This window comes from Telmatherina bonti (assembly GCF_933228915.1).
Source record: "Telmatherina bonti genome assembly, chromosome: 18".
Taxonomy (NCBI): domain Eukaryota; kingdom Metazoa; phylum Chordata; class Actinopteri; order Atheriniformes; family Telmatherinidae; genus Telmatherina; species Telmatherina bonti.
This window is the reverse complement of record NC_136616.1, coordinates 18,614,744-18,633,868: the sequence shown is the minus strand read 5'-3', so window position 1 is coordinate 18,633,868 and position 19,125 is coordinate 18,614,744. Positions and strand designations below refer to the sequence as shown.

Genomic DNA, 19,125 nt, shown 5'->3' with positions numbered 1-19,125 from the left:
GGATGACAACATGCTATGTACTCAGGACTGTTGTGTTTTACTTAGAAATGTGAGATAACACATCATCCAGAGGTCCTGATGTTGCTGCTGAAGAGGTTTGAGTTCAGCTACCAACAGATGGCATTTGTCAAAAACACTTGTTTTGTGGATGTTCCCTCCACTCTGAGGATACCAGAGGTACAGTTTGAGTTTTATTTCACATTTTAATAATCCCCATCATGAGTTTAATGTGTATTATTTTTATCCGTGGCGATCAGAATCAGATGTACGAGCTGTATGCGTTTGTGGAGCACTTTGGAAATTTGCAGAGTGGACATTATACAGCAACAATCAGGGATGATGGAGGCAGATGGTACTGCTTCAATGACTCTAGTGTCACACTGGTAAGAATATACAGTCTTTTATACAGTACGTTTCGCTCCTGATCGATTTTCTTTTTTAAAAACAGTCAATGATTTTGTGTGTTTCCATAGAAATAATATTATGTATGATATTTCCTTTTGGCACAGCTCAATAATCAGCCTTTCCAAACACAGAAAACAAACAGGTAAATTCTCTCTTCTACTATTCTCTCGTGGATTTTGCTAAGTATAAAAAAATAACCTGACTTTTTCTCTCCCTATTAGAACCAGGACAGCTTATCTCCTGTTTTACAGAAAGAAAGGTAAGAAAGAAACATTTTATTGCCCTTGTTGATGTGTGGTGTGAACAACATCATCTGACTCTAGGTATTTTCACTCAAATGTTTTCTTGTTGTTTTTTTTTGTTTGATTTCTTATTGATGATGCAGATACTGGGATCCAAGACATTGAAGAACCGTCCAACAATAGAAGTCTCTCATTCAACACAAATATGAACGTGGGACAGAGTCCAGATGTTAACAGGAGAGATGGTGGTGAAGATGGTGTAAAAAGTAAGGGGTCATATGAGAAACCCTCTCATGCCAGAAAACGAGGGCATGATGAGGAGGAGGAGGAGAAGGGGGACATGGGGCAAAAAGCAGAAGCTAATCACAAAACAGAAGAGAGAAAAGATCAGGTGACCATTCCAATGAAGAGGAAAAATAAGGAACATGAAGAGAACGATCCAAAAATAAAACATACTGAAGCTGACACACCAACATCAAGAACTGATCAGCAGTTTGACAAACAGGCTTCTTTTCAACGTGCAAAGGATGAAAGGAGTATTAGTCCTCAACAGGACTCACCTCATAAACATGAGCAGCAGAGAGACGGGAAGATTGTTGTCCATGGAGACAAAGAACGAATGACAGAAGTAAATACGTATCCACTGAGAGATGGAGTTCATGTCAAGCCGAACAAACCAAACAAATCCCTGGATGATCATAGAGAAGGATGTAGCTCACGTGATGATCCCTATGTGAGTCAACAGAAGCAAAATGAGGGGAGAAAGATAGGAGGTGATAAGGAGGGCATGAGTGGAAAAGCTGAAAGGAAAATAGGCGAGACGAGTGCTGAAAAGAAGGGAGAAATGAAGGTAAAAACAGATCGTGATGGCTCCCAGACTAGACAAAAGGAAGGGGGACATGGTGATACGTCTATAGACCCAAAAGCAAAGACCGAAGCTGTTAGAAAAGCAAGAGATGATAAACGCTCGGAAAAGTTGACAGAGGATGAATTTGAATCACAAAAAGATATCACTGTGTACAACCCATCCAAATACCAGGGACATAAAGAGCAGGATGACCATAATCGAACCCCAGTGGAACCTTCTCCTAAACAAGCAGAACCAGGAAAAATGGGAACACAGAAACAGGGAGTCGGTAGTGATGCAGAGCTTGGCAAGAGTAGTGAACCAAAAGGAAAAAGATTTAGGAAGGGGAACAAAACTAAGACCAAAAATAATGGCAATGATACTAAACCCAAAAGAGGAAGATTTCGAAAGCTAAAGATATTCAAATCCAAAAAAAAGTCTGATAAATCAAAACAGGACGTAGAGCAGAGGAAGGGTGCAGCTGAGGTGTACTTCGCTCAGCAAGTTGAGAGTGAAGATGAAGAAATGGAAAAAACTACTGGATGTTGGAGTTGTGCAATGAAGATAAAGCGTAACAAAAAAGCTAAAACTCAGTAATAATGGAATATTTGAAGACAGTCTTAAAAGAAATTGAATTAATATCTAAACTGTTTTCACATTTACATCCTGATTGAAACAAAGAAACTGAACAAATTATACTGTTCAAAACATTTTTACTTTCAAATGACCTTCTTTACTCAGTTAATTAACTCTTTGGGGTAAATTGTAAATCTTATCAGGGATGTAACTGATGTGTAATTTACCAAATGTCTAATTCCTGTTTGTTCTTATGAAGTTTGTCAGTAAAACAGAGCTATTACTGTGAAATTAAACACTTCAGACCCCGTTTTCTGTTTAAAATATACCATATGTGAGATTGTTTTACATCTTCTTTTCTTATGTTGAAATGTTGATTTATATTCTGATAACAGAAAAGCAAATAACGGACTTAATTGAAAACAGAGGAAACTGCTCCTTGAAAATACATTCTGAATAGAAATAATTTTTTTTAAAAAAACTTAATTTAAATTTAGAAACCGTTGTCAGAAAATATGTCTTATTGATGCATTTACCTTTTTTTTTTTTTTATTGTGGTCTGGTTTTTGTTCTGTTGGAGAGAAACTCCAGTGCTGATGCAGCATATGATTTTATTGATTATAAAACGGCACTTGCAGTGTTGTAACACCCCCCCCCCCCCCCCCCCCCCCCACCTAAAAAAAAAAGAAGACAGTGGATTTTATGTTAGATTTTTTACACTCAGACCACTCATTTTCATGTTCTGTTTCATTTATAACATTCAGATTTGTATAAAAGTAAAGCAAGGAAATGAAGACTTGAAATAAACTGTGACACACACCAGTTTTGTTTGCTTTTGTTTTAAATATCACTCATCATGACTTAAAAACATCTGGCTTGATGCTGACCAATGGCATCAAGCCATTGATTAGCGTGCACACACACACACACACACACACACACACACTCCACAAAAATGTGGCTTGTTTAAAAACTTTACTTTAAGATTTTTTTTCTCACAAAAAAAAGAAAGAACTCCAGAGTTTCAAAAAAGAAAACTAATATCAATGTTTAAAAATAAAAACGAGGTTCCACAGAACCAACTGAGCTAAACTAAAGATTAGCATATCAGTAAAAAACTATATATAAATATAAATCAGCTAATCACAGTGTAAAACCGAGTGCAGGGATTTTTGTTCATTTCAAGCCCCCATATTCAAAGGTCTGTTATTGTTGCAGGGATCAATGCAATACAACAAAACAAAACAAAAAAAAACAAACAATTAACAATGATGTTAGAATTTGACATTAATTTGTTTGAATCCTCTTCAAGGATTTGTGCCAGAAATTGTCAGGATGAACCAATATGTTGCATAACCCACTACTAACAAAGGTGAACACAAAACCGTTCATCAGTCACACACACAAAGTGTTTTAGTGAATTTAAATGTTTTGGGGGTTTTTTTTTAACTTCAAAGTCCAGATGTCATCCAGACCATTTCAACACTTCCACGGCTTCCTTTCATTCATGTTATCACACTTTTTACCGTTTTTCTTCTCCATAAGTCCCTCACTTTTTCCTTTGGTTGGAGTTTGTGAAGCCTTCTGCTTGCAGCTGATTTCTCTTTGTTCTGTTTGCTCGTTTCTATTTAAGCTGCTTGATTTGCGCCGATGTACAGAACAGTTGCCATTACTGGACTCAGTTGCTCTGCACACACTGCGTGAGCGTTTTGGCGGGGATGGGGTTAAAGAGCGAGCATGATGTGGCTTTACATGAGGGTAAAGCGCACCATTAGCACGTGCCTCTCTTCTGAGTTTGTCATTATGATGTCGTTCAAGCATCCATTCAGGACGCATTGTTGCTGTCATACCTCCAGTATAATGACGATTCATGCGGTTCTTTGTTCCATAGTGCGGTCCATTTGCTTCAGTAACGGCTGGAGGCAAAATATTCCCAGGTCGCCAAACAGGTTTGCCATCACCATTCAAGTCTCCATCATTTCTTCTTCTGCGTCTTTCAAAAGCTACCTCATTGCAAGTTTCAAGATCACTGCTGTCAGTCTTCTTAGATTGTCCAATCACTGTGAAGACAAACAGAAAAAGTAATTAATACACTAAAACAGCAGTAGATTAAAGTCTTTTTTTTTTCTCTTGCCAAAAACCTGTCATGTACCCTCGGATACATGGACCCAAATGAGAGAATTACTGCTTTAGAGAATACAAGATAAAGCTTAATGAGGATTATGATATAACTTCTGCAACATAAGTTGCAGAAACGACCATAAGCTGCTTTTGAAATGAAAGACAGGCAACATTATACCAACATTATGTTGAACAAAATAAAGAACTTTATGTCACGAGTTAACTTGCTTACAAAAATGCACAAAACTTTTTTAAATGTATACATCAAAGTTTAGTCATTTAAAAGAGGTGAGAACTACACACTTTTAAGCTTACCTTTCTTGTACATGAGTAGATAAGCTGTGCAAGACCTGTTGCAAGGAAGGCAAAATGTTGGATGTCAGGTCAAGTCAAAGCTGTGTGCGTTATCCCAGCAGACACCACTAGGTGGCAGCAAACACTCAGAAAACATCTATAAGTACACTTTACCTTAAAAAGTCGTCTTCTTCAAAATACTGAGGTTTGACCTGACAGTTTGAAAATAGTAACAGTAAATTTGAAGTTTTATAGTATTAAACACATAACTATGTGACCATAAAGCACTTACCCTTTTGACAATTTGGTCATTGAAGCAATACCACTGTCCAGTTTCAAAAGATTTGATATCAGCGGTATAGTGGCCTCCTGACAGATCACCAAAGTGGTGAACAACAGTATAAAGATCATATATGCATTTCTGAAGGAGAAAAAACATTATTAAATTTTTTAAAAGTTAAAAAAGTAACTTTTTAAAATGTGCAGACTAAAGAAATACCTGGACGTGTAATGTTTGAGGCACGTCTGCTTCGCACTTAAGTTTGACGTAGCAGTTCTTCTTGTAATCAAAGGTGAACCTCTTCAGCAGGAGGGTCAGAACATCTGGAATTTGGACCATCTCACATCCCTACATCACATAATAGCAGCAAATAAATGTATAAGAGGCATGAGCCATTTATAATAAACACGTAAATAAACCAAATGCCTGACTCACCGTGTCTGCATTTTGCTTTTTATTGCAGCTGTTGCAGTACATCTGATTGTCCCCGCAGACCGTTTGTACCTCAAAGAAACTCTCCAGGCCTCGGTGCTGTAAACAAAGACGATGCGCTTGTCTTGGAACTTCTTTCTATCTGAATAGTTTAAACATGTACAGCAACCCTTGTGCTATTTGAAAGAAAAGAAATTGTACCACATTAAAGGTTTTATGAGGTGAATTTTCCGCCGCAAGTGGCAGAACCCAAAAGAAGTTTCTGGAATGGGTATTGTTGTTACAACCATGGCATGTGGTCTCATGATTCAGCTCACCCTTGAATACCTAAACAGAAAAGTGCAATTAGTACTGAACATATAAAATACTTTACCATCAAAAGCACTCCTCCTGTAGGCTTTAAACTCAATTCTCTCCTCCTGTAAAGTCATCCACAGTTGCAAACTGTTCTGTCTACTAATTGGGTTAGACTGCATTAAATATATAAGGCCAAATAAATAAATAAATAAATAAATAAATAAATAAATAAATACACTTTTTTTTTTTTTTAAGGAAGCATAGAGCTGTCACCATTAATGTTTGGGACCACATCATCGTATAACATGATGTGACATGTTTTGTAGTAGAATTTAAAAATATTTGTCTTTGAATGATGAAACTGTGTTTACAGAAGATTAGAGAATTGGCTAAACAGGATTAAGTTGTACCTAATAAGAGACATTGTGATGATAAAGCTTGGAGGACACTGCGATTAAACAAAACAACAAAAACTTCCCGGATACCGGCCCTCAAGGACTGGAGTTTGACACCTGTGATTTAACGCATTAGGAGCTAACCCGCAAAAAAAAAAAAAAAAAAAAATCAGATAAGTCCAATTCTTTGAATACAATGTCTTTATTTGTCCATTTAACAAAATGTCAAATAAAAAAGTACCAACATTTTTTAGGCATATTTACCATTTATTAACATGTGATATGTCAAAATGTTTATAATCGTCCTACTTCCTGGTGTCCATTAAAGGGGGGAAGACAAATGAGATTGTGTTTGACAGGATTTTGATCAAATCTGCCACCATAAAGGGATGCCAAATGTTTAAGAAACTGTATGTATCATCTATGTCACGCTGGGTTCTTATAGGCTAAAATCAGCTCAAATATAATGAACTAAAGGAGTAAAATGTAATGTTTTATATTATTTTCCAAATATTTATGAAAGAAACATCAGCACATGGTGAGTTACACTAATCGCTAATGGTTTCAGTGTTGAATAAATATGAACAGTTTAGGTGTGATCCTACCATGGAAGCCTCCGGACTGGTTAAACACAGGATCTTCTCAAAGTACTCGGCAGCATCTCGCTGCTGTAACACTGAGAGGAAAAATAATCTTTTTTTTCTGTTCCTGTTGACACAGAAGTTTGCCACTTGCCCAAAATGTCTTAAATCCCATCTTACCATTTGTGATGCCAAGCTTTTCTGTGATGTTGTTTGTATTGGCCACCTGTCTCTCTAACTGAATAAACAGCTCGCTCAGGTGTGGGTCCAGGGTGGATGAGCGTTTACTGCTGCACCTGCGAGAAGCAGAGGAAAGTTGTGTCTCTTCTTTACACAGTTCAGCTAGCAGGATAAACACACAAACTGCTGCTGGAAACTATATTTATAAACTACAGCTGGAAATGGAGATGAAACAATGCGGCTAGACTTTTATTTCTACATCATGTTAACCCTGAGTTACTGTTTGTGTTTCATCTCAATGAGCAGCATGTCTGTACAGGCAGCAAAATTATGAATGTTCGACTTCAAATTCAAAGAATTTATGTGTCATGATGCCAATAATATATTAACCCCTGCCGAAAGCACTTGCAACATGGCACCAAATGTACTTAGAAAAACAATATTTGTTTGATTTCATCTGCTACTACGGCGCAAGCGGCTCTAATTTTTAAAGAAGTAAACACATCACTGATTGTTTCCTAGAACTGATCTGATCTGAGGTGAGACGCCTTGAACCAGTGCTTGAGGTATTTAAAAAGGTCACAACATAAGCCAAACATCAGCACTAAACCAGGAAATGATCTTCATATACTGCAACATTTAGAAAAGAAAACATTTAAAAAAGGACTGAGGTAAGGTTTTGAACCTTTTCACTGCCTCCCGGAAGTCTTCCGTCATGAAAAGCACTTGAAGCACACTGTTCAAATAGCATGTCAGACCAGGGCTGCTCAGGCCATGGTGATCTAAAGGAATAACAGCAACATGACAAGAGTCACAATCTTGAATACATATGTCAGCCATCTGCTTTAAATGACATTATTTTACTGGACAGTCACACAAAGAGAGACATTTTATCCTCGTCTAAGAGGTTACATATCAGGACAGGATTTTACAAAAAAAAAAAATCATGCAATCTTTGCTATGTCTTAAAACTAATTTAAACTTTTACACAATGCTATCTAGAAAAAAAAAATGCATAAACAGTGTGTAAACACACAATGCATGAAGAGGAATTAAGTTGGTTAAAATCATCAGAGTCAGCTCTGATGTAAAAGCAGTTCAAGTAGTTTGGTAGTTTAGAGCATTAAGGTGTGTTTAAAGGAGGCTAAAATTCCTCCAGAATTATGCGACAAGCTACTAAAAACAAAAATCATACAAAAAATAAATAAATGACCTTTAGTTGTTACTACTAAAAATGTCTCCAGATAATGTGAGTCGCTGGGTGTAATTTATTTATCACACTCTGATGCTCTATTGTGAATAATTCATTTATTTTACTCTAATTTTGTTGTTTATCTGAGGTCACATCTACCTAAAATTCTTACAAATACTGAAGACATCGAGAGGACCAGATGATTTTTTTTTTTTACACTATCTTGATACAGAAACAAAACTGATACAAAATCTTGAGGGTGTAAATTCTTTTTCACATCACTGACAACCTACCTGAAATTTTCAAGTTCTCGAGCTTTTCAAAGAATTTTTTCACACGGTAGTCGCGCATCCTTATGCACTTCAAATGGAAAGGTCTCAATCTAAATATTCTTCCTTCGCACGTTTAGATTCATCCTGTAGAGAGACGGCAGACGTTAATGCACAGCAAGGTTATTCGCAGCATAAGAAAAAACGTGCAAAAACAGCCAATGTAAAAGAAGGCAACGTTTTTTTGTTTAGTTTTGGGTGATACTGAATATTCTGTGTATCATAATGGTTGCAAAATGACGAGAATGGGAAATGTGTGTTTATTTATTCATCTTTTTAATTTCTACTTGTTGGTCAGTTGATTAATTTCATGATGTACTGATAATAATGATTAAGGGAAAATGGTATGATACCAGAGGTTTTATCTGTATTTAAAACCATTTTTTTTAACTTAGTTTGGTCATGTAAAACTATTTTGTCAGGGAAATTAATCTATAAAGTGGCAAAGCCACAGTAAGAACCATGGAGGAATTGTTTATCAGGAAAATTCTCTCACATCTTCAACATTACCTGCGCAGATGTGAGAAGCTCAGACAACAGCTGCACGGGACAAATTTGATCATTTTAGCACTTACATCAAATCAAACCCAACTTTATTTATAAACCGCTTTTCCTGCCAAAGGCAACACTAAGTGCTTTACATGAGGAAAACATTTCATGGATAATTAACAAAAACTAACCAAGACAAGCAACAAACCCCTTATTGTCTCTTACACAAAGTTGGCACCCCTCCCTCTCCATCACACAGAAATGAACTCCATAATTTCCGTCTCTTATAAAAATACTAAAAGCAACAAATATACTCGTTCATATTCTGGCCCTATATCTAAACACATGACATAAATGTGAAACAAAGGTGCAGCAGGCCAACCTTTTAACTACACATTAAGAGCTCGTATAAGAATAAACTTTGTAATAATTATCAGAATTTTTAGACTCATACCAAGTTCTACTTCATAATAAGTTCCGACTTTTTCTTCTTATTTAAAGGGTTATAAAAAGGCATCTATAAACTTTGCATTGTAAGATTATATTCTTATGTCATTCCTGCAATCATTTTATTTTGTTACATATCATTAGATCGAATCAGATGATTAAAGCTATTGGAAATTATGCAAAAATAAACCTTTACGTTTTTTTCCATTTACCGGGATTTTATAAATGGCCAAGTTGAAAACAATAAAGAAGGAAAAGTCTCCCTCACCTCTAAACTTTCCATAAAAAAGTATGGGGTTTTTTTCGTTTTGTTTTGGGGTTTTTTTGGTATTTGTATTTCTGTTCACCCTATATTATTGTGTACTTTCAAATGCAACCACTTTCACGACTTTTGCACGAGATTTGGTCCAAACTACAGGAATAATTTTACTATCTTCACACATTACGGTGCATCTTAGAAGATTTGTACCATGGAGGGGTGTTGCCCAAACAAATACAACCTCTAATCCTCCATTGCTCCACGCCTCCAATACATTTTTACCTCTTTTACAGCGACAATCGCGAGCAAAACGATAATAAAACAATTATAAAATGTGAGGAACGTGTACCTTGTCTGGACTTGTGAAGTGTAAACAACTATTTAAAGATATGAAGGAAACAGGATGAGGTGAAAAACCGTCACGAGGGCACACTCACTCCGCAGACTGTGGACGCTTCTGCACGCTTTCACTTTCGACGTGAGAAAGGAGGAAATGACGGACACAAACGAGGACTATCGGCTTAAAAATATACCAAAACTTTTATAAAGTCATTTTATTTAACTTATTTTCAAGTCTGGTTTATAAGAAGTGAGGCTGCGTCCAGCTTCCGGTTAAGTAAAAAGAGGAGGGGAAAGGAAGTCTTAAAAGTACAGACATAATTTAGATAGACAGGACCTATAAGGTAAGGAAAAACATTTAGCTTTATTATGTTGTTATTGTATTAAAATTCTTCTGCTTTTTAACTTTTTATGCTTAGTATCTTCTGTAAAATAATTTTCATGGCTTAAGAAGTAAAAAAAAAAATTTGGAAAATTTCCCTGTAAAAGTTCTTTTTAATGGCTATTTATGTCTTTATTTATTATTGTTTCTCAAATTGATCAAAGTTTGGAAATAAAACACCCATACTGCTTATGAAATCCACCAAATGAAAAGAAACTAAGTAATTTCTTAACTGAAGGAAGTATTGACTGTAAATTGTTATCAGTGTGAATCAGCAGGAAACTCCCGATCAACCTGTTTTATTAGTACTGACAGTATTGATCATCATATATGATGCATCAATAGTGTGTTTCTTCAATACCTCAGATCGGAGGCTGCCAAACTGATTGGATTTTCTACTAAGACAGAACATGTATACCTATGATGTTACAGTATTTAAACCCACTTACTCTTTGCACCCTTGTAAATGGTGCTGTGCATGTCAGTAATCTAAAACGTCCATCAATTTATACTGAAGTTACCAAAACAGAGTCAAAATACATTTTCAAATGCTTGCAAATACATAAAAACTCACACTTCAACCTTTGTATAATTTCTTAGTTATTTATTTTCACTGAAACACTGATCCTCTCAATATCACATCTGTTTTTCATGTCTGTGCTTTGGCAACATAAAGCCCAAAATATGTGTTAGATTTGCACAAAATTGCAATATTTTCCATCCCTACTAAATGAAAACACAAAGAAATTCTCAACAGGTGACTTGAATAGTACTTTAAGTTCTGCAACACTCCTGCCATCTTGTTGTCAAACATCCTGCACTGATCTTCCTACATTTTGTGAATCTTACAAACATTTTTATCTGTATTTGACATCTATTTAACATCTATAACTATCTGTTATTCTCACTATCTTTTACAGCACTAGATACTGGGTAAATGTCATGTTTCTATCATTTTCAAACCTGAATTGTGTTTTACCACAAAGGCTTGTTTGTAAGGTTCCCCTGAAATTGATGAGAACATGTTGATTTAATTTGCCTCTTTGCAAAACCTGCAGTGTGACTATTGCACACATGTACATTGCGATGCTCAACTGGTATATTGTGTAGCTCTAATATATGGATATGATAGAAATTTTTAAATATTTTTAAAATTAAGAACTTTTCTTAACTGAAATATCAATAAAAATCCGTTGGGGACAGAGATTGTGTTCATTCGTATGCAACAGGATTTTGAGAAACATTTTGATAATATGAGTGGGGCCGGTTTCAGTAAAAGTATGGAGTTATTTGAATAGAAAAATAATGAGCTGTGCCCGTTATCTCTCACGTCTCACAAAAGGTTATGACTTATCAGATCAGTGAATCTTCTTCCTTGAGCCCTTACAGTGTTTTAAAGTCACAGCACCACTGGAGAATAAAGCTACGATAACAAAACAAAAACACACTTTGAGTGAACTCTAAGTTAAAATTGTCTTTTTTTCCCCCCCACAGATTTAAAATGAGCCTTCAGAAGCAAGAGCAGGCAGAGAAGAAATACGATCCACGAGACAAGACTCTTAAGTTTGTTGACAGGGGAGACGACTTGGATCCAGTCTGTAAGATCTATTTATTCATTTATATATTTGTAGAAAAATTATGGCATTTAGGGTTTTTATTTCATTTGTGACAAATATTTGGGCAGATCATCAAAATTTTCCTTCATATCTCTTTAAATAGTCTTTATTTAACTAAAGTTTTCTGCTTCACAGCGTCAGACTTCAGCTCTCTCAGAGCAGAGATGTCCTGCGGCCATGCCGTCACGCCTGATTCTCTGACTCACTGGTGCCGCAGCCAGCTGGATGAGGTGCTGCACGTCTTCACATGTTTTATGTTCAAATCTTATTCAAACTAATCCGATGAGATTAAGAAGGATAATTAAAGAGTAAAAAAAAAAAAAAAAAAAAAAAAAAGAACTAAATCTGCAAAGTTTCCTTTCACCTAAAAGGATCTTTCTGTTTTGTTGTCTGTAGGGGAATTACAAATTCAGATGTCCTGCTGTAATAGAAGGCACCACACAGTGCAATAAACTGTGGTCATACCAAGAGGTTCGCAGATTGGCGGATTTGACAGCTGAAGAAATCAAGTACTTTGAGGAGACCATGGCTCGCCTGGCTGCTGCAGAATACAGTGAGGTCCAGCAAGTAAGTGACCCAGTGGTCTATGAATGTCCTAAAAGCTATTTAGAGAGAGGGGGAAAAAGCACTGACGTTTTTAGTTGTTGTGGTGTTTTCCTTTTTAAAACTTTGGCTTTTATGTCATCCATATTAGTGCCCACAGTGCAAGACATGCGTGGAGAGGAAGGATTTGTCCAATCTGTGTGTCAAGTGCATTATATGTACAACTAAGCAGAAGACCTACAACTTCTGCTGGCAGTGTCAGAGGCAATGGAAAGGTCCAGGCCCTCGATCAGACCGCTGTGGCAATGACGGCTGCATCAACAAGGACCTGAAACTCCTGCAAACGTGTGAAAGCATCAGCCTGCCTGAAGTGACGGGCGTCACCAGCTGCCCCTCCGTCCGAGCCTGTCCTGTATGTGGCATGAAGGTGGAACACAACCGGCAGTTCTGTAAAAACATCAGATGTCCTCGCTGCCATGTGGAGTTCTGTTTTGTCTGCCTGAAGCGAAAGAGTAAATGTTGTAAGACCAGCTCACCGTACCAGATCTGTCCAAGTGGTGTAGCTCCCAGACAGACCTCCATCCCTGTATGGAAGAAGTAAAGATACGAGTTTGGCTTGGTTTGATCATCATCAAGGAAAATAATCTGGAAAAAAAAAAACAATACAATCAATAACAAACAAGTCTTAATTATTATTAATAATTAATTGTTTAAGGTGAGAGCAACATGTTTTAGTATAAGTTCATATAGTCCAAAAGACACTTAGCACTTTAAAGAAAAGAGTCCAGAGGAAAATTATTGTTTTTACAAAAATAAGAATTAATGTTTTTTAGCAAAAGGTTGAGATTTAATTTAATAACATCAGTGAAATGCATAGACTGTATGGTGAAGTCTTCAAAATGTGAAAGAATAGTTTTACAAACACGTTTTTGAGTTTTACATACCAAAACCAGTAAGTAGAGATGACTCAGGCAGATTTATTTCCACATTTAAAAAAAAATAAATAATCGTATTCAATCATTTACCACTACCAAATGGTAGATCAGGACATAAGATGGTTAATGGTTTAATATGCTGTGTTTCTGTACCTCTTTCTGGCTTGGCTATAAATTTCACATGACAAGGCTGTTTAGGATGACTGAATGGCAATGGTTGGGCTGAAGGTAAACAAAATTACAAAACAATGTTTCTATAAATAAATGATTTTATTTTAAATCTCTTCAATGAAAAAAAAATCTGATCATTGTGAATCATTGTTCTTCCTGCAACACATTTAGCATTTTCTTAATAAAGTGACGGGACAGAAATGACTTTGGTTTTTTTTCATATTCCTTTTATTGAACTGCTTTTACTGAAAGTTTATGGTTACATTCATGAGTCTTTAGGCAGTTTTCCTACAGCTCAGTGTGATTCTCTGGGTCAACAGGGTTGATTCTGACTAAACTGGTTTGACATTTTCTGTAAAACACCAGCAGTGCAGTCAGGAAACACACAGAAGCAGCAGTGCAGCTAACAGCTGCAGCTGCAGCTGCAGGCAGTCTGAGCAGAGACGACCCATTCCCATCCCTAAAGAAAAGCAACAAAATGAAGTTATTTTAAGTAATAAACTGGCACAAATTATGACTTTGCAGGTTGGAAGTTTTTCTCACCATGTATTGCCAAAATGAGGAGAGTTTCCATCCTCAGGTGGAGGAGTAACATCAGGGTACAAGCATAGCCTTCTGTCTGGGCAGAAAACTGAACCCTGGTATCCTTCTATCTGAAATGTTAGGTGGAAAAAGCAAAGAAATAACACAGGCTGTATAAAACTATAGAAATTAAAATGAGAATTAGCAGTTGTACCAAAAACTAGCAGCAATGTATATTACAGGATTTAATATCAATACATTATTGTCACTTTAAATCTGAATATTTGTAGGAGAACTTTTATAAAAAGCAATAGAAGGAGAAGGCATATTTTGGTGAAGCTGCAATATCTGAACTGCTTCCAGCCTCAACATGTTCCCAAATTTTCATCTGGTTATAGTTGCTATATGCATATTTCTATTTATTCATTGTTGTTTGTCATAGTGCATACAGTACATAAATCATTTCCATGTAGTTATTTATTGATTGGTATATTTGGAAAGTGACAGCCTTTCATTCATTCATTTTCCTAACCGCAGTCCGATGAAGGGTCACGGGGAAGCTGGAGCCTATCCCAGCAGTCTTTGGGCAAAAGGCAGGGTACACCCTGGACAGCTCCCCAGTCCATCAACAACCTTTCACGCTTCTCTTAATCCATAGTTTAGACAGGTGTAATAGTGTTACAGGGAAGACAGACAAGTGGCTTGGATGTCTGATGTTGTCAAGACCAACAGTTGTGATGCCCTCTGTGTACTACTCTTACATTGGGGAGCAGTTTTGTAAAAAAACAAAAAAAACAAAACACTAATTCCCAAGTAAAACAAGAAAAGTTAGAGATCTGAAAAACAACTATAGGGATTTTGAAATGAGTGCGTCGAGCTTTACTTTTAACTGTTTTCCAGTTTTGAGGGATTTTTCTTAACAACTAAAACTCAGCAAGTATATGTTACCTTGTTACTGGCAAGAGGTCTAAGGTATAACGCCCCCACCCCCTGTGTTTATATGGATTAAAACCATGTAGGAAGTAAATAGATTAATTGACTAATTGACTATTTCCAGTGTTTCCTTTTAGCTGAAGTTAACTTTGTTTTTAATCAACATGCTTCATTAGCAATATGCTTTTTTATGCTCATTAAGACGACTAATTTATACCATCACAACCACTATTTGTTTAATTAGACTATATCTGAAATTTATTAAATATATCATACTATGATTAATCTTTGATTTAATAACATTATTTGTTTTAGCTGTAAACTAATATATTTGTTCAAAGTTTTGAAACTGTAAAAGCTGCATTTAAAATTTGCATTGTTCCCCATCATTGTTTGTGACATTACCTGAATAGTGCTGCCTGCTGGACAGTCCACCCACCCAGAGCCAAACACTTGTATTTGGTACCTGTTCAGTCCAGTACACCTGTGTCTGAAACAGCGACCTTCTACAGAGCTGCTGATCTGAAGAAAATACTCCTGATCCACAACATAGACAGGTGAAGAAATGAAGAGTTATTTTAAAGAAAGTAAAGAGGATACACACATTTATCCTCTCACAAGCACACACACACACACACACACACCTGTCTGATAAGACTGGAGAAGAAGCAGCGACTGTCAACACCGTAAATCTCTCCAATCAAGTTTTCTTCGGCTGGCCACCTGGAATTTTCTTTTTTCCAACATTCACTCTGAAGAGGAGGAAAAAAAAGGGCAAATGAAGTTATCTAATAGCTATCAGAATGCAGAAAATACAGACTCTACCCAAAGTTCAAAGCACAGTTGTGGAAAAAAGTCATATTCTTGATTTTAAGGAATAAAAATGGGGTATAGATAATAGAAAAACAGAAATATATAAACTTCTGTGATTATTAAAGAACACACTAGTTTGGTGAAGCTGCAACTTACTCCATTCTTCAGGAGTTTATAGATTCTGCACCCTTCCAGGTATTGATCAGTCTGACACTCCCCCTTGTGGAGATGCAGGAAATGACACCCACGTCCACTAAGAAAACATTCTATTAAAATCAAAAGGGAGCCATACACTATCTCTAAAGCTAAGTTAAAGCAAATAAGAATATGAATTTACCTTCCACTGCAGAAAAATGATGAGGAGTTGTCCTGGCAGGTTGACAGAGAGCCAAACGTGGCTCCTTCACCTATTAGTAAAAACACGTTAATCCCCAACTTGTGGTTTAATATTTATGTTAATTAACTTTAGACGCATAATTCAAGCATTTTAGATTCTTCCATGTATCTATGTTTCTTACCATCCCCCCAGACCAGACTTTGTGCCATAGTTAAATCTACAGTGTACCATCCGGTGTCCTGTAATGCAGCTAAGGTGACTGGGTCAATCCGGACTATAGTTGGATCTTCCAGCACTGCTGCCATTATTGACCCCTGCAGGACACGGGACTCCCAGTGAGAGGACAGCCTGTCTGCAGATGCATCCTTAAGAATAAAGCATGAGTCAGACAAGAAGGGATGTAAAGCAGGAAAGCTGTTGAACTTGAGCTGATCAGTACCAGGTTTTCCAGCAGCCCTCCCAGTTCAGGATCAGTGGACACCAGGTGCTTCTGCAGGGCTAAAATGATAGATGGCGTATAAATCCTCATCTGGCCTGATCCATCAGAGTGAGTCACTTTGCCATGAGGAGAACATCTACCGTCTAGTGTAGCATCAAAGAAAAATGCAGGAAAGTAACACACACACACCACCAAAGACTAGAGACACACACTAACATTTAACTAACGCCACAAAAAAGTAAGAACAAGAAAACCTTTAGGAGAAATTAAACAGTCTCGCCAGGTGTTGAAGAGCTCTTTAGAGAAGCCAAGTGCATGAAATAACTCATGAATCACAGTCTGGAAGACAAAGAATTGCATTTTATCATTTTTATCCGACATTAAAGATGTCATTTCATGTTATAAAAGCATCAATTTATATCCAAGATTTACAAAACCTGCACAGTAGTCCTGTGGCTGTATGCAGCTCCTTTCAGTCTGTCTGTGCAAATGACCACCACCCCTAACACAGGCCGTCCGTGTGTGTCCGTCTGGCAGTGGGCAGCATATGCCAACACATTAGGCTGTATGAGCAGGAAGTAAATAGAAAAGGTAAAATTAATTAAAAACTTATAACAATGTACTTTTATCAGTGAGTGAAATGGAAAAATAATGTCAAATTTGTAAGAAGTTAAATTGATTCAATAACAGTCCTCAGATATTAATCAATCTACCTTCAAACGTTTTATCTGAATAGTTTAGATAAGTTTTCACCTCTTGTCTACATTTGTCAGTCGTCTGCATGTGAAGATAAAGCAGGAAGTCTGTGTCAGGAAGTCCGGCGCCTTCAGTTCTGATGAGAAAGCTGCGAGAGGAATCAGCCTGTGGGTAGATACGGCATCCAGCCAGGTGGTCATCTGGAATCTGTTCACACCGGGTTTAAGGGAAAAGTTTTAATGGAAAAGCAACAAACAGACAGACTAAATGAAAGTGTGACACTCACTGTTAGACCCAGACATGTCTCACTTCTGTAGTTGCTGTTGGCTCTGCCACACCTGAGAAAAGAAACCACAAAGCTTTTTTTTTTACTTAAGGTTTACAATTTCAGTCATTCAACAGAGTGAAATTAATCAAAGTTACTTTAACTAAATATTTTACATATGTTTTCATGCATAATTTTTCATTACTGACTAATTATTCATCATAAAAACTATAAATATAGAAAAACTTCTGTGGATTTTCATGCTGTAATATAGGGGTGGGAAAATCGAATCGAAAAATCAGAAATCGGGATTTTATTCTTCACAATTTTAAAATCGATTTTTTTTTTTTGTTAAAAATCGATTTTTTTTTTCAAATAAATAAAATTAATACACTATAAAATTTTTGTCATTTTCATTGGTTTTATTGATCTTTTTACTTGTCTTCTTGGGCATTATAGCAGCAGAATGATGATCTGGCTACTGTGTTGTTTTTTTCCTAACTAAAATGAAGAAAAATTACTAGCAAAAAGAAGTTTTATTTAAAAAAAAAAAAATTGTTTTTAATTTAAAAAAAATCATCAATATTGAAGAATTTTGAGAATTGCAATTTAAATTGAATCGGCACCCAAAAAAATCGAATCGAATCGGGAGAAAAGCATATCGTCACAGCCCTACTGTAATACACTAAATATATAGTCTAGTATTAGGTACTAACATGGGTTGATCATCTTTGGAACATTTCTTTGTGGAGTTTGCTGACAATTAAATAAGAAATCTTTGTGAAATGACTATATTTACGAGAAAAGCAGACTTAAAATAGGTCCAGAGTTATGTTTAAAGGGTCGGAGTTCCACAGCTGTATACACACCTGTTGTAGTTGATGGTACTTGAATTTTTCCAGAGAAACTTGCAGTATTTGTTGATGTCTCTGCTGAGGAGCAGCGGGCCCGCAGCTCTATTCACTGTTGGACAGTTTAAGTTAGTCTCACTTTATACATGTGTGTGAGTCTGTTGTGTGTGTTGTTTTCTTTTTCACCTGACAGTACAGAGGATACCACCCTCAGAGCCTCCTCTACTGCTGCCTCCAGCCTTCCTCTCTCAGCTTTTGACAGATTGTCACTCTCTGTGGTAGTCCAGGTCTTAATCCTGATTGGCTGTGGAGCTGTTGAAGTAGGCGGGACTGACTCTCCCGCAATGCTCCTCTGCTTCACTGCTACTCCTGGATGCTGTGCTTGCTGTTTAGAGGTTTCCAAATGTTTGTCCCCGTTCAGGGCTTTGAGTGTTGGATGGTCATGTGGCTGGATGGTGGCTGCTCTGACCACTCTGATCTGAGCCTGAACATCATCAAAGATGCACTTGTGCAGAGCTCCTGGAAGCTCAACCATCATCGCTGACACCACCAGAAGAATCCTGAAGCCGAGTGTCTGGATGGAGGTCAACTTGTTGGTAAAAGGATGACTGATGTTATTAGTAAAGGCTATTTTTGCTATTTGTAGACATACAGTATATTTGTTTATCAAATTATATTGAGTTTTACTGTGAAAAAAACATCATAATTACAATACCAACATCTCAAAACTGAGATATGACAATATAACAATGTAAGAATGTATAATGTGTAACAATGTATACAATGTATACATTACATGTAGAATGTATAACAATGTATAACAATATAACAATGCTAAGAAAACAACATTAAATCCATAAATCTCTCTCTGGCTATTTTATGATTAAAGTCAAAGTCACATTCTGTGCTTCTCAAAA

At 36.6% G+C, this 19,125-nt stretch overlaps 3 protein-coding genes across 3 annotated transcripts; 1 reads left to right on the top strand and 2 right to left on the bottom strand.

Annotated features, from left to right (window-relative positions):
- Positions 1 to 3,426: 3,426 nt before the first annotated feature.
- Positions 3,427 to 9,944, bottom strand: LOC306768903 (ubiquitin carboxyl-terminal hydrolase 46). The gene is made up of 12 exons (XM_079257373.1): positions 9,804 to 9,944; positions 8,136 to 8,258; positions 7,336 to 7,432; positions 6,651 to 6,766; positions 6,495 to 6,565; positions 5,399 to 5,524; positions 5,201 to 5,296; positions 4,985 to 5,113; positions 4,778 to 4,906; positions 4,660 to 4,697; positions 4,507 to 4,541; positions 3,427 to 4,130 (listed from the first exon to the last, which is right to left on the bottom strand). The coding sequence occupies exons 2-12, from the start codon at positions 8,191 to 8,193 to the stop codon at positions 3,550 to 3,552; spliced, it is 1,476 nt and encodes a 491-aa protein (XP_079113499.1). The 5' UTR covers positions 8,194 to 8,258; positions 9,804 to 9,944; the 3' UTR covers positions 3,427 to 3,549.
- Positions 9,945 to 11,588: 1,644 nt separating this feature from the next.
- LOC306769209 (E3 ubiquitin-protein ligase RNF19B-like) lies at positions 11,589 to 13,398 on the top strand (the record flags this gene model as incomplete). The annotated part of the gene is made up of 4 exons (XM_079257775.1): positions 11,589 to 11,685; positions 11,839 to 11,933; positions 12,100 to 12,270; positions 12,398 to 13,398. 4 exons carry the CDS (start codon positions 11,589 to 11,591, stop codon positions 12,845 to 12,847), a joined length of 813 nt encoding a protein of 270 aa, XP_079113901.1. The 3' UTR covers positions 12,848 to 13,398.
- Positions 13,399 to 13,891: 493 nt separating this feature from the next.
- Positions 13,892 to 18,743, bottom strand: cirop (ciliated left-right organizer metallopeptidase; the record flags this gene model as incomplete). Its single annotated transcript, XM_079257774.1, has 12 exons — positions 13,892 to 14,005; positions 15,213 to 15,344; positions 15,777 to 15,873; positions 15,958 to 16,027; positions 16,139 to 16,322; positions 16,397 to 16,539; positions 16,651 to 16,735; positions 16,834 to 16,959; positions 17,150 to 17,299; positions 17,379 to 17,430; positions 18,227 to 18,320; positions 18,395 to 18,743. 12 exons carry the CDS (start codon positions 18,741 to 18,743, stop codon positions 13,892 to 13,894), a joined length of 1,596 nt encoding a protein of 531 aa, XP_079113900.1.
- Positions 18,744 to 19,125: the final 382 nt, after the last annotated feature.

Coding starts and splice junctions, on each gene's coding strand:
- LOC306768903 (XM_079257373.1), bottom strand. CDS start 8,193: ATGCGCGACTACCGTGTGAAAAAATTCTTTGAAAAGCTCGAGAACTTG. Junction 4,698..4,777: donor ATGACCAAATTGTCAAAAGG/GTAAGTGCTTTA, acceptor TCAAACTGTCAG/GTCAAACCTCAGTATTTTGA. Junction 4,542..4,659: donor GAAGAAGACGACTTTTTAAG/GTAAAGTGTACT, acceptor TCCTTGCAACAG/GTCTTGCACAGCTTATCTAC.